At 26.2% G+C, this 18,991-nt stretch overlaps 1 protein-coding gene across 2 annotated transcripts; it reads right to left on the minus strand.

Annotated features, from left to right (window-relative positions):
- Positions 1-1,107: 1,107 nt before the first annotated feature.
- On the minus strand, positions 1,108-16,350 carry Hdc (histidine decarboxylase). 2 transcript variants are annotated; one of them, XM_083093267.1, is made up of 16 exons: positions 16,201-16,350; positions 10,350-10,382; positions 8,974-9,260; positions 8,236-8,490; positions 7,433-7,576; positions 6,086-6,152; positions 5,811-5,973; positions 4,825-4,895; positions 4,528-4,547; positions 4,200-4,298; positions 3,788-4,008; positions 3,443-3,552; positions 2,795-2,965; positions 2,493-2,569; positions 2,249-2,366; positions 1,108-2,180 (listed from the first exon to the last, which is right to left on the minus strand). In XM_083093267.1, exons 2-16 carry the CDS (start codon positions 10,375-10,377, stop codon positions 1,846-1,848), a joined length of 2,166 nt encoding a protein of 721 aa, XP_082949393.1. In that variant the 5' UTR covers positions 10,378-10,382; positions 16,201-16,350; the 3' UTR covers positions 1,108-1,845. The 2 variants fall into 2 exon arrangements, with proteins under 2 accessions (XP_082949393.1, XP_082949394.1); XM_083093268.1 differs by lacking the exon at positions 16,201-16,350 and adding an exon at positions 10,769-10,941.
- Between the last annotated feature and the right edge of the window lie 2,641 nt (positions 16,351-18,991).

The following is an 18,991-nucleotide window of genomic DNA, read 5'->3' on the forward strand; positions in this document are numbered from 1 at the left end:
ATAGAATAATAAAGAAACATTTTTCTTGTATAAATGTATTTATAGTATTAATCTGTTTGCTTTTATTATTACAGCATATTCTGTCGCAAATTTGTAAATAACTTTGCAAGCAAAAAGAGAAAATACTTTTTAAGTTATATAATAAACAAAAAAGTATTAAATATACATATATTCCATGATTTTGAATTTAGTGATTGTAAATGTAAAATAATTCTTACAAGAAAATAAAATAAAATAATTCCTAATTTATTAATAACTTAATGCTCAATTTTGTATCATCCCTTATGATATTAATAATTCATCTATATTGGATATTAATATTATTATATTTATTTATTTCTTTATAAACTTATTAAGTTTAAAAATTATTTTATAATTTTATGTTATATTACTCAATACCAATCCAAGTTTAATCAATTTTAAATGTTAATTATTAAATTTTAAATTAAATATTAATTTAAAAATGACACATATGCTATGAATATATATATGCATGTATGTGTGTATGTGTGTAATAATAATTTATATATTTTATATCTAAGTAATTATCTAATAAATAAATCTAAATATTATGTGTGTGTGTGTGTGTGTGTGTGTATAGTGTAAACAAAAGGTATAAGTAGACACGATTAAACAGAATGATCTATTTAATTTGTATACATAAATAATGTATACATAAATGTATTATAAATAAATAAATGTTACGAGAATATATTTCTTATAACTCTTGCAGATATATAATATAATTATTTTTAAATTAATGTTTATTAATTTTTAAAAAATTTTTATATAATAATTAATTAATAATTAATTTTTTTAATGCAACGTTAAATATTTTTGCAGAGATTTTTATGTTTATTTCTACTAATATAGATTAATTTTAATTGCCGTTTAATTTACTTTTCCTTCTAATTTTTAGAATTAGAATAAGATGAAAAGCAAATTAAACCAAGATTAAAATTAATCTACATTGGTAGAAATGATCACTAGTCAGATGCATGTCTACGATAAAATATGTACTATTTATTTATATATTTTAATATATTTTTAAAATCTTATACACACAAGAATTAAAGAGAGTGCAGTAATAATTAATATACTATTAAATATTTTGTCATATTATGCATTTATTTGATTTCATACGTTTTTTACAAATATTGCACTCTACGCCATTTTGATCACTACAGTTTTTCTAATGAGTAACAAAAACTACAACAATATTATAATCTTCGTTGATGCCTCCAAGATGAATAAAATAAATAATTAAAATAAATAAAATAAAATAAATAAAATAAAACATTATTTATTTTTTTCATGTTATTCTTTTAGTACATTCATATACGTAAAGTCAACACTTCAGCGCCTTATAAATTTAATTATTTTAATAAACAACATAATTCTTAATTAAACTGTTAAACTAATTATTAAATTAATAAATTAAATAAATAACTTTTACAAAATTAATTAATTAAAAAATTAAATAAATAACTTTTAAAAAATTTATTAATATGTATGCATCTATTTATTAAATCTTTAACTTTTCTTGCTCATTCAGAAATATTCTATCTTTCAAAAAATTGTAAAACATGTACGTGTTTTTTAAGATAGATATTTTTAAGATCTTTAATGATTTCGAAGTTAATTTTCTAATTAATCATAAGTTATTCTATTATTTCTAAGATTTACTTAGTCAGACAATATAACTTATTCATTACTAATTCCACTTGATATCAGCTAATGATATGTTGCAGAAATAATTTTAAATCATTGCAAACGCAATAAAGTGGCTTCGAGTGCAAATAAATATACTTTTTAACGTATGAAGAATAGGTAATGCCGAACTAATTACTGACGTGTAGGATAGTGACCACATTTTTTACACAATTCCTTATTGCCATCGTCTTCTTCACTTCCTTTCCCTTTCATCCACTTCTCTCTTAAAACTCGAACAGGTTCTAAATCTGTATAGGGCCGACTACCGATAGCAGCTATAGTTTCACTTCTGGGAAAGCCTACGTTGGCCGAAGGGATGATTACCGTGTTATCATCATTGTTTTCGGCATCAGTACTGACTAGTGCACCGTTTACTACTACGTAATTCGAACCAGCCTTCGACAGTTTATTCTCGTATGCTTTGGAACTGTCAGATTCCACCAAATTATTATGAGCAAGTGATTTATCTGTAATAATTATATTATAGATTACGCATGTATTATATTATTTTTATTATTTATAATAATCGATATACCATTATCAGATTCGCTCATTTTCTCGACATCGGATTCGCATGCCCCGGTATATTCATCTTCTTTCATTAACGGTAATTCGGAAGGAGAAGCCAAAAGTGGACGGCTGCAAACATATCCCTGGAAAATATATGTTTGCAATATTATTTAGTTATTTAATATAATTTCATATATATCATATATATTTCATATATGCAAAGTGTTCAACATATAAAAATAAAAATTAGCAATTTAAGTATTAACTACCTGGACGAGATCCATGCGAGAATCCAATGAGAACTGTTTGCCTGACATAAGTATCCCGCGAATACGACGACGTATGGCTAAAATAACAAACACAAAATAATATATGTGAATATTAATTATGAAAGAAATATAGACATTACGAATACATGTATATATTTTCTTATTTTGTAATTCTGTTTAAGGACATTCGAAATTTGTACGAATATATTTTTTACATGCATATTAACATTTCTCTAATAGATACAGTTATTTTACAGTTTTACGGTTCATTTTAAAAATCGCATAATATGTTGAATATTTACCTGGACTGTCCTTTGCCTCGATATTAATCTTCCCGAAAGTCTTCATGCATTCTTCAAATACATCGGCTGTGTCATATATGGCAGCAAAGCTACCATTCACAATTTTCGGTGACATCGGTGAATTGGCCAATAATAAACTCGATCCAAAATTTTCATTCTTCTGTTTCGTATCTTCATGTCATTAAAATTAATTTTATATATTAATTTTATTATATATTTATTTTATTATAATAAAATATTACTTACTTATTTTAACTTATTTAACTCATTTTACTCATTGTCAGTCATTTTTTATATAGAAAATAATTTTAATTTATCATGCTTTATTACGCAAATGAAACATGCTTTATTAAGCAAATATAACATGGTATAAAATCTTTTTAGACATGCACATTTATTTTATATATGCATATCGATTCATGATGTTTTTTATATCTCTATTTCATCTTAATATAAATTGCTTTTTTTAAAAGAACACCTTAAAATTATTATTATTATTATTATTATTATTATTATTATTATTATTATTATTATTATTATTATTATTACTACTACTACTACTACTATTATTATTGTTATTATTATTATTATTATAGATTTTTGCCTGTGAAGTCTCTTGAAGATATTTGAATCCCGATTTGTTATTACCTGCGAGAGGAACTCTGGCTCGTACCGGTGATTCGGAAGTATCACCCAAAATTTCGTTCGCGGTATTTCGTATTTCCGCCCAATCCCTTACAATATCTTGATTTGTTGTGCTGTAAGAATAAGTTTTTATTTATAAATATATTACGATAAAAACATACACACACAAGCATTAAAATATATATACATATATATTATATATATATATATATATATATATATATATATATATATATATATATATATATATTTAAAAAATAGCATCTATTCGAAAAATACTTGAATTATGAATAGTTTAATTTTAATCCTTGATTTAATGTAATTATATTGAAAGACACAGAGACGTACTTTGTCGAAGTAACTGTAAACCTGATGACGTATTTCCCATGCAAGGCAGCTGGTACGCAATGTAATCGACCCCGCGAATTAAGCTTCTTTAACAAACGTTCAGTCAAGGTGTTCTCACCGCGAAGACGGAAGACCACCAAGCCAAGATGTCTTGGAGCAGGAATTTCGAAACGGGCATCGGCAAAGACTAGAGCTTCAAACTTTTGTGCTAATCTCACGCCCTTTGAATTTAATATTTTCAAATTTATATGTATGTAACTTATATATGTAACTTATATATATGTATATATGTAACTTATATACAAAATTAAGAAAACGCTAATCAAATTTAAGGTAATTTTATTTTTTAAACATTTTTTATTAGATTTAATTTCTTAATGAGAAATGTATATATTTATTTGATATTATTTACTTCTCTTATATGTTTCTGCAACCCCGTAATGCCGTAATTTCTGATAACAAACCACAGTTTTAGAGCCCTAAATCTCTTGGATAGAGGAATTTGCCAGTGCTAAAATTAATATTGAAATAAAGAATAAGTAACAATTAAAAATTTACATATATGTTATTTATTTCTTTTAAAAATAAGTTATATAATATCAAAAAATATTTTATTGTATGTATAATATGTACAAATAAAATTCTTGTTAATTTTTCCTTATTTTCTACATGTAATCTTTTTTTTTATTTTATAATAAATTATTATAAAACATTTTTTTTTATAACATGTTATTGCTTACCATATAATCGATAGCAAGACCTATTAAAGGAAAATTTTATATTTATTATTGAAATAAACGTAATTAATATTTGTAAAAAGATAAAGATATTTAATAATATAAATGCTTATTTTACATTTACACATATAATACAAAAAAAACTTCGTATATATATGAAAAATAATTATAAATAATATAAATTATAAATAACAAAGATAATAGAGAAGAATAAAAGATTTAAATTAGAGGTATTTTTCTAATGATTTATAATTAATTTTTTGTAGAATATTAGTAGAATTTATTAAATTATAAAAGCACCTGAATTTTCATGTTTCAAATACAGCGGATCCACATTAAAAGTTCTGTGCAGCGCCTGACTGTTTTTTACCCTGAAAATAAAAAAATATACGTCAAAGAGAAATTAATACCTGATTTTCTCAATTTATGCATATTCATTATATATTCAATAGATGTAAAATGTGCTTTTTTTTAACTCGCAGTATGCTTTGCTTACATTTTCTAAAGTATATTTTATTTAATCACGTGCGACATTAACGGTCACATTATTTACAAAAACATAATAATAATAATAATAATTTTTTAAAAAAGATTAATATCATTCTTGACTCGTAGCATTCATTATTTGATTCTGGATTGTATATCGGAAATATATTTGAACAGATTTTCCAGATGTAATCATCTTATAATTATTTGCAATCACATTTTACATTTTACAAATTAAATCATCATTGTCATCTAGTGAAATAAAATAAGCCTTTTACATAATTTCTGTTGTTTAACTGGATAACTTTGCGCAAAGAAAAGAGACTATAATCTAATAAATATGTCGCAATTCAAAATGATAAAAAATATTATTAATTTGTGATTTGAAGCTATCGGCTTTAAACGCAATTCAAATAATATTCCGAAAGATTGTGAACTGCGTTCGATCGTTGGAATAGCTTCGAAAGGAAATTGCGGAAGGAACAGAAAAAGATGACCGTACCTCCGCAATTCAATTAATAAAATGAAAATCAAAAAATGGTAGATAATCTCTCAAAGAACGTGACTTACTTTCTTAAATTTAATCATGTATAATTAATTAATGATATATATTATAAAAAGTGCAAATTTTGATATATTGTGATAATTTCTTTAAAAATTATAGATAAAAATTTAACTATTTAAATCAAATTTATTATGCGAATATTTAGACTATTAATACTGGAACGATTAAAAAAATTATTTCGGTTTCATAACACATTTTCACTGAGAAGATAAATACATTGTGATATTGCTCGTACCACATAGCTGTGCAATCGAAATGGACCATGAGCCACTTGCTTGGATTGAAGGCAATCGAATCGGTGAGTTCCACCCCTTGAAGCCAACCGCGAAATTCAGGACATACAAAAGCGCTACCTGCATAAGCCGCATCGATGTGTAACCATAAACCGTTTTGTTGACCTATAATAATAGCGTTAAATATTTAAAAGTTACTATAACACATTTTTAAAATATTTGTAAAAACAAACTAGTTATAAACATAACTGATACTTTAAGTAAATTTGATACTCACATATTGGTCCAATTTCTTTCAGATTATCGAAAGAACATGCTCCAGTCGTACCTAAAGTTGCGCATACCTATGCAAAGTCGTTTCATATACATTATGTGCAAAATAGATTTTTTTATATAATTGAGAAGACAATAAATTATTTTTTTGTATTGTCTAATTTATTTTAAAATTTCTAAAACTTCTTACAATAAATTCAAAAACGTATTTCTCAAAATGATACAATTTCAAAATATATATAATATTAATAAAAAATAAAAATTCAATATTTTTATAAAAATGATAACATATGATATAACATATGAATAAATACATATAATACAACTGTAAAATATACATATAAAACAAATTATATTTAACACAGTATCTACTATTTGTTTCAAAATCTATTTCCCTTAAATTTTAATCATATTATCATTATATTTTGTCTATTTCCTATGATAGAAATAGATATTAAGAGAATTGACTGTTAATCACACATCTCTTATCATAAAAAACTAATAATTGACTAAATAAACTCCAGAAAAATATTATTTCGCGAAAAGTCTCAATTATAATAAGTATTTTTATCGTGGGCAGGCTTGCAAGACTCAAATCGGACTAGGAGATTCCTATGGGACTAACTAGTGCGACGTCGAGCCAGCTTAACTCATGGAACCCACGCTTGTCTGTTGCAGGAGATATATCTATAATTGGCGGATTGGTCGATCTACACGTATACTTGTACTACTAGTTTGTAAAGGTTTGCGTTCGCGACGCATTAGTAATTGCAGATTTAGTTTTTGTTCCGGTATTATTATTAGAATCTTCTATATTACAATCTACTACAACCTATAACAAATTTTTAATAAGAAAGTCACGTAGTAAAATAAATAATAAAATAGGAAAGAAAAATATTATTTGATGAAAATTATTTATTATGTAAATAATAAAATAAAATAAAAAACAATAAGTAATCTAATAATTAGAAGATGTTTTATGTTTTTTAATATAGAGAAAAAAACAAAGAAAGGATACAGAATAAATAAAATAAGCCTTGAGGCTTATTGAAGGATACAGAATAAATATATATATAATATATAATAAAATTGTTTAATATAAGTATAAGAGTATGTAAATTAATTAATTAATCGATTTGTTGTTATTATTATTATTATTATATCAAAATTTTAATAATTCAAAAAAATCACAAATAAAATAAGATTTTATATTTGATAATTTAATTAATAGATAGATTGTACCAAATATATTTAATAAACTGTTTGAATGCAAATATTAAATATTAAATATATCAAAAACTTTTAAATGTAGCAGGAATGTGTAGCAGAAATAGTATTTATAAAAACTTACGAAAAAAGGAAGCAGTCCTTCAGCTTGATCACGCTTTAATGCTTCAACTAAAGCATCTCCTCTCATACTGAATTCATTATCGGATTCGATATATCGCATTCGAACCAGTCCTATAAGTCCAGCTTTCTCCACGCTCGAATGTGCCTATTAAATAAATGACAACAAAAATATAGAATAATTTATAACAAAGTAAATGTCTTTTTAAATGATTAAATCTTTTGTTTAAAGAAATATTCTTTTATTTAAAAAAAATATTTGATTTATTATTCCGCGCAAAAATTTTGATTAATAAAATTTTGATTTTAACTCCAACTCTTTTCATAAATCAGATTTTAAAGTTATCTTCATAAGAGTTAATTCGAATATAATATTTTTATTTAACATTTTTAATACTGTTAATAATTTAATTTAGAATTTAAAAACACTTATTTCAAAAATAATTTCAAAAAAACGCTTTCTATTTATTTTACATTTCATTTATTTATTAAAGACAATAACAAATTGTTTTAATATATTCGAGAGGAAACTTATTTCAATAGTATACATTTCCATCTATCCATGTAATGTATCTAAGTGCATTTTAAAGAGCTCTTAAAAGAACGCCTTGAGATTTCTTTCTTCGCAATATGCAGTATTTATCATTCTCACTGTTATTATTTCTCTTCTCGTTACTTTTATGCGATTATTCCCAACCGTCGCATACGTTTAAATAAACTGTCAGAGAAGAATTTGCGCTCTCTTACTTTGTCTTAGATGCATTTTTATATTTCATATATTACTTAATCAAGACTGCGACTACAGACCTGATCTGAGCAGTATGCAACTAGTCGCGAGTTAATCTCCGTCGCTAAAAGGTCTGGTTCATTTTCCTGCACGTCTCTGATAGCTCTGGTTCTGGCTGCAAGTAAGCACACTAGCGTCGCTTCTGACGCCGTCGTTTGAATGACGCCGCCACCAGAACCGCCAGGTCGATGCAAAAAATCTTCAGGCAGTCCGATCATTTTGCCTAACCAATTCATGACAATCGTTTCTAACTCGGTACACGCCGGACTGGAAGCCTATATAAACAATCTTATCTTAAATTTAAATCAAGATGATTAATCATCTCGATATCATTGATATAAATATCATATCAAGGCGATTATTTCTTTGAAAGCTTGTAGATTTAAATTCTTCTGATATTAATTCGCATGCAATTACTCCCTATAGTATTAATTAAATAATTAAAACATATTAATATATTATATGTGAGATAAGCTTTAAACAATTGTACAAAAGACATAAATTATATTTTAAATCTCATAATATTTTGTTAAATATTCCACTCATATATGCCAAATCTTAAAAATATTAGATTCTAAATAAAAATAAAAAAGCGTATTTTTAAAAAATGTTAATCGGTCTCTTTATTAATTTAAAAAAATTCGATATACGATTATTGTCAACTATATTTGCGAAATGACAAAAACTGTTATATTAATATACTCATTATTTTAAATATCAAAAAATTAAAAAAAAAAAAGATACAAAATTGTACTTACCCAGGTGAAACCCAGACAGTTTATTGCATCAGCCAGCATGTCGCCCAGCAAACTGGCAGGTGAATTCAGAGCCGGAAAGTAAGCATGCATGTGCGGACTCTGCCAATGCGTCACGCCCGGCATGATGCATCTCTCAATGTCGGCAAATATGTCCTCCCAAGACTCGCCGTCTACTGGAGCCGATGCCGGCAAGACATTTCTCAAATATCCAGGCGAAACTGCTGGATAAACGCGTCGATAACGGATATTTTCCAGGTAATCAGCGATGTAATCTACCATTTCCTTTCCTGCAAAATTTTTAAACAACATACAATTATTTTAGAGAAAAGAATGTTGCAACAAAACTACTAGAATTTAAAATTGTAGTGGTAAGCATTGTAAGTAAACTGCAGAAATTGAGTTTGTGAATCCTCTTCGCTTAAAATTTGATGTATTTGTCATTATCTTGTAGCTAAATGCAATCGAACAGAAACAAAAGATATGTTGAGGTATCGAAAAGCTATTCTATGCCAAAGAAAAGCCAAGAATTTTCAAAGGTGACACTATTTCGCACAATCGAAATTCTTTGTTTAAAAAACGTATTTGGAAAACGTAATTGTACGTAATTGTTCTTTTTGATATATAGCGTCTTAAACAAGAGATTGTTAAAGTAGACTCTGAGACAAGTATCAAAATGGTTTTTGAAGTTATTTTTTCTCTATCCCTTTATTTACTTTAACTTATATTATGTTATATTTATTTATTAATTTACTCTATTTTTATAAGCATTCCAAAAAAAAAGATAATTTATTATATTTATTGTTATTGCTGACAATTATCGATAAACGCATAATCTTGTATTGTAGTATAAAGTGATATGTATTATATTGTCAACTCTAATTTAGCAGGACCGATGAACAGAACGATCGACCGAGATTGAAATAACGGGAGAAAAGCGAGTCTACGCCAAGTCTCGTAGTTCCGAAGCGGAAGATTTAGATTGTAACGTCACGATGTTGTATTGGAAACAATATCGCACCTATAAAGCCTCTACCAATTCTATCGGTAATCTCTATTTATTGATGCTGTTTCAACGTCGTGTAATCATTGCTCTGAAATGGCTTGATTTATTCATCGCGGTAAATCCCATGCATTTGATTCTGATTTATACTGATTCATATTAATAATGAAATCTTTTAATCTTGAAATTTTTGTAAAATATCACACATATCACTTTAACTTGCTTTTCTTTCAATATCTAAGTGTATTTATAGAATTATACAATTAAATGTCATTTTATATGAATAATCGCTGATAGATAAATTTAAATAATAATCTCACAAATTTTTATTATTTTCAATATTGTTATGTATGTTTATGTACACATATTTACTTACCATGTTTGCGATACTCTTCCAAATTCATTCTATCTGCAACAAAAATAAAGTAAAATACAATTAGGATTATTAAAGAGTCTTAGATACATATTTTAATATAAGTATGATAATATTGTAGTAAAAAATTAATTTCTCATTTATAGAAAACACTGTAAAGACCTTTTACTGAAATTGATTGACAATAACGATCGAGAAAATGCGCAAACAAAGAACTCCGTCCCCCAGAAAAAGTTGGAAGCGCTAAATGTCAGAAGTAACATTTTCTTGGAAAAATATTGTACCGTAATTCAAAGATAGTGATATACGTAACTACAAATAATTTCTATAATAAAATAATGTAAAAATAAGAATTTACATCAAAATTATGTTTTTCTATGTGATATTTTTTACGTCATTTCCAATTGATTCACTAATCGTACCTTACAGATAGCATGTGATGATTCTTTATCAGTTCAGATCACGAAAATTACTGTACACTGATGGACACCACGTACTCTTCAACTCGGAGCTGATAAGGAAATTAATTGAAACTCTCATTTACTTAAAGATCCGAAGACCCGTAGAATTTACTCATGATAAGGTTTTTACACGATCATCGTCGACTCACAAGAGAACGAACGACGTTGACATAGCATGAAAATTCGCGATGCAATTTCTACGGATTCATCATCGATCGCGGTAACGTCTGTCGAGCTTCTTTAGGATTTCGTTCACGGCCTAAAATCTAGATCAGTCATCATCAAATCTTTGTTAATACAGTGACGTATTTAATCATCATATACAATCACATATACATCAAATACAGTCATAGATTTTAGTTAAAATTTAATACATGTTTTATATATCTTTGACAGTTTCAATTATTTGTTTGAGAACAAATACGTCTACTTGCTTATTTTCTCGAGTTAACTATTTTACTTCTTATTTCAAAAATTGCTACTGAAAGGAAACTTTTTATATTTTTAATAATATTAGAAATCTTTAAAAAATCGTGACAGACAAGCTTCCTGCAAACTATACTAAAACATAATCTATGTAAATTGTTTCAGCTATTGGCTGATAATATTGCTTGTTGATCAATATTGAAGAAATGTATTCTGAATAAAGTAAAATAACTTTTTATCATACATAATTATTACAATTTTTTAATTTATTTAATTTATTTATTCATCGTGTTCTTATGTTAATTTTTTTTAATTTAAATGTATAAGATAGATGTGTAGAGATAAATTGAGATCGCATTATGCATTTGTAAGTAGTGCTTAATTTTGTTTGATAAAATACAAAATTCTACTTTTAATTACTACCAGTGTTCACTATTTGGCAGCTTGTTCGCATTAACATAAATAAATTCGTGAAATTTTTTGGTCGATTTATTTGATTTATTGATATACAAATCTTCTTAACGGTTTATTTATAATCAAATGAGTTATTAAGTCATTTTGGTGCCAAAAATCAAATTAATAATTTCACATTTATTTTTCCAAATAATATGCACATTAAAAGTCTTATATTTACTAAAAATAGCAGAATTTAATAGAAAATTTATGTTGTAAATATTACGTTACACTCTCATGTTATATAATTTATTTAAACACTACGTATTTCCATGTTATTTTTTTATATTTTGTCACTACATTATTGGTAAAGCTTTTCCCACGCAAAATATAAAATATTTCAGAATTATAAATAAGTTGTATTTTAAACTCTCTTCCTCTTTCTCTCTTCTTTTTATTTTCTTTTTTATATTTCTCTCTTCTTTTTTCCTCTTTTATATTTACTTTGTATATAGTGATATATGTAGAATAAATAATTAATAAAAATAAAGATTTTTTAAAAATATACGAAAACATGATAAATCTTTAAAAAATAAAACAAGAATTAAAGCCTTTTTCTGTATTTATTGAAATTTATAATTTATAATTTATACGCATTTACACATTCACACACACACACACACATTCACACACACACACACACACACACACACACACACACACACACACACACACACACAAACACACACACACACACACACAAACAAACAAACACACACACACACATAAAAGAACCGTCCACAAAAAAATTATATTATCTGTATAATCGAAATCACTAGTCATTATGCGGATGCATTTTATTTATACACATCCAATGTATCTTTGTTTACTATCGCACAGCGTGATTTTAATAATACATACATTGACATAACACAATTCGAAAATTACTTTTACTTATTTTTTTGCGGTAAAAATAGATAAATAAGATAAATAATAATTTAATAATTTTTGCTTGAAATTTAAAACCAGCAACAATAAAAATAATTATATACATTAATTATATTTTTGATTGATTAAATTTTTACATCTCTTAGAAGTTGTGAGAAAGACTAATAAATAAGGCTTTATCTAATGAATTGTAAGTATCTGCCACGTAATAATTGTAATAGAAAAAAATATCTCATACTAGGCAACAACAGATACTACGTAACTTTTCCTAAAACAATATTATAAAAGAAGATTTATGTGCACAATATAGAGCTAGGATCGATCTTGATTTAGATTCAAAATAACTATGCAAATTTCGATTTTCAAATAGGTGTTTTTTATAATTTCATAATGTAAGTATCATTTTTACTTTCTATTTCTTATTCTCCATTTTTAATCTTAATATATATAAATTAATAATAATAAATTAATAATGATAATTAGAGTATTCTCAAAAAAGAGAAAAAATAGATAAGAACATTACATAAACACAATTTGTAACTTAAATTATAAAATTTTTCATGTTTTGCGTTTTCCAAAAATAACATCCTGATTCAAATCATCTTAGATTCTTATTAAATATATTAAATGAATATGTGAAATAATAAATTGAGAAAGCGCTCTTCTGACCACAGATAGACCAAGATCGCATCTTTGACGAGACGACCCGCCTCGTAGATGTGGAAAGAATTGCGGGACGAGCGTGGAATAGAAAATCGAACCGGTCGCAGGCAACAGCGAGGATCTAAAGCCAGAATGACGCCCGGCGATATTAAAAGCTCGTCCTTCCTCTGTTTCCGCTTCCGACTTTTGTAATTTCCCGTAGCTTTCACCATCGCAGCGCGGTTTGCCGAGGGATTTATCCGCGACGCCGTCGACCGCCCGCGGATTCTCCTCCAATGATTCGCGATTCAACGCGGAAAATGCCAGTAAGTGCCAGTTAGGCCAATGGTACTATCAAATCGCTTCGGTGATAATCGAATAATTTAATGTCAAATTATCAAAGTTTGAGAATATACGCATAAGCCAATCAGTTACCTTCGTATTTAATTATTAATATAAATTGAACCTTTAGCAAAACAAATATATTTTTAATAAATTATGGAAAGTGAATAGAAATTTATATATATTTTATATACAGGGTGCGCGGAAAGTCCCGGAATGGTCTAATATTTTGAAAAGGAAGCATTTTACAAAAAAATGTTTCATATAGAAGTTGAAGTAGAAGATTTTTAAAAAGGAGATAAAATTAAGAAATTATTTCAAGCCTTATAATTCGAAATGTACTTAACAAAAACATATTTTATTATAATGTTTTGGAAAGCTCTCCAGATAAGCTATAAGAATGTACAATAAAATGGGGGGTTCCATTTAAAAAATTCAGCTTGACCTTCTCCTGAACTTGGCGACGCCTTCCAAAGTTAAATTAATAAGATCGGTAAATAGATATTTTAAAACTCTATAATTTTTATGAAACATTTTTTTGTAAAATGCTTCCTTTCCAAAATATTAAATTGAAACTTTAATAAATTATATTCCGGAAATAATATTCCGGAAGTTTTCGCGCACTCTGTATATAGCACGTGTAAAAATGATAACAAATATATCGCTATACAATCAAGGATACCTAAGATAAGCTAAGTAACAATTATATTAATGGAAATAATTATATTAATTGTTAACAACTGTTAACAATATGCACTTTATTCATTGTTATAATAAAATTTTTTTAGATTTCAAGATTTGAAACTTACTACTAAAAAAAATGATATCTTAATTAAATGACAACTAATTCTTTAAGTATATTTATTTTCAAAATTATTATTTATATTGATAAAAGCGTAACAAATAAAATTTGTCGCAGATTAATTTTTGTCCCGTATATCGCAGTACTCTCAATTCCGCATATATACAAAATTATCTCTCTTATTTTAATTAAAAATTATATCATTCATATATTTCTTACTTTTCTTTTTATATTTCGTACTTTGTTTCTTAAAAAAAGATAGGTATATTATAAGGAAACAACTTTTACCTTCAGATAAATTTTTCTATTTTTCATGTAAAATGACAAATCATATATGTTGAATTATATTTATTATAATTATATTTATATAATAATATTATAATTATATTTATATTTATATAATTACTATTATTACCATTTCCATTTTACTCTATACAGAGTGTTCGTAAAAGTCGGAGTCAAATTTATACAATGTTTTTTAATGGAGTCTAGTAAATTATATAAATCTGGATATATGTTAAAAAATGAAAAATATTTAAAGTATTATAAGCATTTTCAAAGATTCGTGAACAAAATTATTTTCATAATTTGTTAGATGAAATTGCTGATAATTCTCAGTTTTTATTTACCTGCTCGATCTCATATTATATATAATTTCGATATTTACGCACATATATGTATCTTTTTTTCAAGATTTAATATAAACAATATAATTATAATATAAACAGTAGAAATCAATCTAAATATTATAAATATATATTAAGCAAAGAACAGGCTAGTAAGAATCGAATATAAGATTCTGAACGTCAAAATAAAAGCGAGAATAAAATTTTAGAAAATTAATTGATAAGTATATTTAATAATTTTTTTTATGAAAATTTTTACTTTTGCTTAATATTTTATTTCTTTTTGCGTCATTCTAGCGGAAACCGAGGGAAGTTTCCTAAGATGCTTTGTAGAGAAAATTTATATTTGACCTTCGCAAAAATATATATTTCGCCATGAGTGTATACGCATACGTATTACGATTCGAAGCAATGTTTCTCTGTATACATCCGAAAGGATGAAGAATGTCACACCAAACGGCTGCTAATAATAAGTACATGAAAAGATCTAAAGCATATGTAAATAAGTGGGTAAATTGCTACGTAAAGTTGAAAAATGTCAATGACCTACCGAAACGTGACTCTACACAGAAAATGATGAAAAAAGAGGACAAACTAATAATACGGATGTTTGCGAACAATACTCGTCTATCACTGCGAGACGCATAAGCGGCATTGCGGTAAAAAAGTATAAATATATCAATAACAATAAGAAGATATTTACGTATTCATAATGAAATTTCGAAACAGAATCAAACAAAGAATTGCTTGGGCATCAAAAAATATGGAATGCAATTGGGATAAGTAATTTTTTTCTGACGAAACTTCCTTTTAGGCAAATAATTCTATCACTTGAACTTGATGTAAATAGTTCGATAAATTTGATTGATCTGGAAATCTTTATCTCAAGAATATATTATAAAATGAGTGGAAAATATGCCTCAAAGATGCTAGGCAATTATTGATAATGAAGGCGACTGGACACATTATTAATAATAAAGCATCGCAATTCTAATCAAGTAGTACGCGTGTATTATTTTCCAATTCATTACAATAAATTATTTTACTAGTTATGCTAAACACGCTCTTATCAAACAGATAAGTATTTTCTTCAACTAATTCGAATTAGACAAAGCTATAAAAACGTTTTGGAAACTTCATATATGCGTTCATATTTAGAAAGCATAAGAAAGCCTTTAACATACGTTAATTTAATTTATTTGTGATCGACTAACCTGATCAAAAGTCCCACGTCGATTATTCAGATCGCCGACGAATTGAGCTAGGAATATGACTTGAAGTAGCACAATACAGGAAATACCGTCGTGGTCACCTGTCGGATGCCTCCCTTCTTCGTCCTCGAGCAGAATATATCTGCGACGGAAGCGAATCAGCGGAATGCGTGTCGCTCAACAAGTGGCTGCTTTTATACAGCCGCGCGCTCCGCGCGATTCCGTACGATTCCTCTGATAGCGCAAGCGTAACGAGGAAGCTAGAAACCAAGAAATCCTGCCATCTATTACTTAGTATTCCTTTAAAATTAATTTATTGCACCTGGAGATTCTACTTGCTGCAATAAACATAAGAGTTTTTTTATACAACCTTAAAAAAGTTCCAAGTGTCACAAGATTAAAATCGGTCGGCAGCTTTATATGTGATGTCTCAAAAAGAACATATTCCTCTATGTGTATACTAATACTGAAAATCTTATACTAATATGTAAAATTATATCACACATTCAAAATTACAAAAAGATCGAAAAACCTAATATTTACAAGCTAATATATAAAAAGTTTTATAGAAATTTTATATCTTATGACAAAAATTTATTTCATAAGTTATTCTATTTTATATCATAAATTAATTGTATTACGTAATATATTATGTAATAGAACGATGATCACATATTGTATGTAAAGTTATAAATGTAAAGTTATAAAATAATTTTCTAGATATTTTATATTATATGATATATAAATTTTATTTATAAGATAATCAATATATATCTCAACAAAATTATATTTGTTTCGTTTTTATATTCATAATCAATATATTTTTAATTTCATAATAAATATTTAATGCTTTTATCATATTAATTAATTGGCAATTCGCCAATAATGAGAAAATTGGCAAATAGAGAATACATGACATTCTTCAATTTTAAATTATATTAATATTGTTCTTACGCATAAATAACGTTACAATTTTATGTTTCATAAGCAATATTACTTTTAATATGTTAATATATCATTTTGTACTTTAAAGATAAAAGTGCATATTCTCTTTTTTTAATGAAACTATTGATGAAGTTTTATATCTTAAAATGTTAACTTACGTAAAATTTTATATTCTTTATTAAAATTGTACATTTTAATACATGAAGCACATTTTTCAGAATAATATTTTTATATTTATTCTTATTTTATATGATATTTTGTAATTTATAAAATAAAACAAGCGAAATAAAATTGTATATTTGCGCCTTAAATTCTTTTTTTTATGCTTATCTTTCTAATTAAAAATTGCTTTTTTAAATAAAAAAAAATTCGAAAAATTAATTTACTACAAAATTATTATATTACAATATATGTATATATCAATACATTATCTGCTTTGTAAAAATATCCGTACGTTTGATATACATAATTATACATAATTAACATAATAATAACAAAGTGATAAGCTTTTAATCGCTTCATTTCGATAAGCTCGCGCTTTTCCGTAAATTGTGCACGTCAATACGTATTTAAAGTATCGATTGATATGACTTCATGATATAAATAAAAAGTTTTCAAGTTCCTCAAAACCGAATACAATAAAATATTTTCATTAAATAAAAGGTTTCACTAAAGATTGCTTGATTTTTATCTTCTAAAACTCGAGATAAAATTAGGAGAAAAAACTGATGTAATTGTACAATACAATTGTAATTACAAACGGTCGTATATATAATTTTTGTATATTTGGAGAGCAAATATTTACATAGAAATATTAAAGCTTTTGGATATACTATATAATATATATTATGGTAAAAAAATAATATATATTGTAGTAAAAAAAATTAATAAGTATTTCAAAATAGAATATAATTCTCAATATTGTTACGCGCCCAAGTCGCTACGGATCCCGTAGTTAAGAAGATTGTTTATCAACAACGATGGTCAGCTGAGTCGAAGAATAGCTGTCAAAATATCCGGATGCGTTTACGTATACGTGTCGTTATTGTGTTTATTCCTGTTTTTATCCGTTGTTTGTGTGTGTTCTGTGTTTCTATTAAAGTTCTTCATTATTCCTAAGAGTGTCTTATTATTTAACGCGGTCCGCGAGTGCCGATAGTACGTAGTACGCGCTTCGATATATCGAAGTCTTCGCCCCGGGCGTAACAATATATAAAATTATATATAAAATAGAAAGTTAGAGCTATAATTTTTCTCAACAAATTACAACAAAATGTATAATAATTATTTTTAAATTATTTTATTTTTTATATTAACTACGCGATATTTCTAGAAAAACCACAAAGAGTAACATATGTAAATATCAATATAAATCGATAAATCGATTCGGATAAAAGAGTTAAATTATGCATTATATGTAATACGTAATGCAACAAAAAGAACGGAATTTGTATCCTAAACACTGCTTTACGGATATGCTTTTATTTGGCATCGCTTTGACAAATTAACAAGTGCTTCAAGATCAACAGAAACTTTATTCACAAATGTATAAGCAAATCGATATCAATCGTTAATGATTATAATTGAGCATAATATTTGATATTATGCGAATGAGATCAAGCTTATCGAACAGCACAATCAAATCGGATATTGTTCCAAATATGTAAAATGATAATTACACCCATCAAAATTCGCGAAATGTCGAACTTTATAGCATTTGATCTGTTTTGACATTGTGTGAAACCATATATTTGTATATTAATTTTTTTATTTGCGAATAATGATAATAAAAATAAGAATGCACAAAACAATTTATTATACAATCGAAAATAAGAACAGAATTGATAAG

This window comes from Camponotus vicinus, unplaced genomic scaffold (assembly GCF_025532165.1).
Source record: "Camponotus vicinus isolate PSW18456_S1 unplaced genomic scaffold, iyCamVici1.0 SCAF_3, whole genome shotgun sequence".
Taxonomy (NCBI): Eukaryota; Metazoa; Arthropoda; class Insecta; order Hymenoptera; family Formicidae; genus Camponotus; species Camponotus vicinus.

Excerpts from the sequence above, each read along its gene's own strand:
- Hdc (XM_083093267.1), bottom strand. The coding sequence starts at position 10,377 with ATGAATTTGGAAGAGTATCGCAAACATG. Across the intron at positions 9,261-10,349 it reads GGAAGAGTATCGCAAACATG|GAAAGGAAATGGTAGATTAC; the intron begins GTAAGTAAATAT and ends AAAATTTTGCAG. Across the intron at positions 2,570-2,794 it reads CGAGGCAAAGGACAGTCCAG|CCATACGTCGTCGTATTCGC; the intron begins GTAAATATTCAA and ends TTGTTATTTTAG.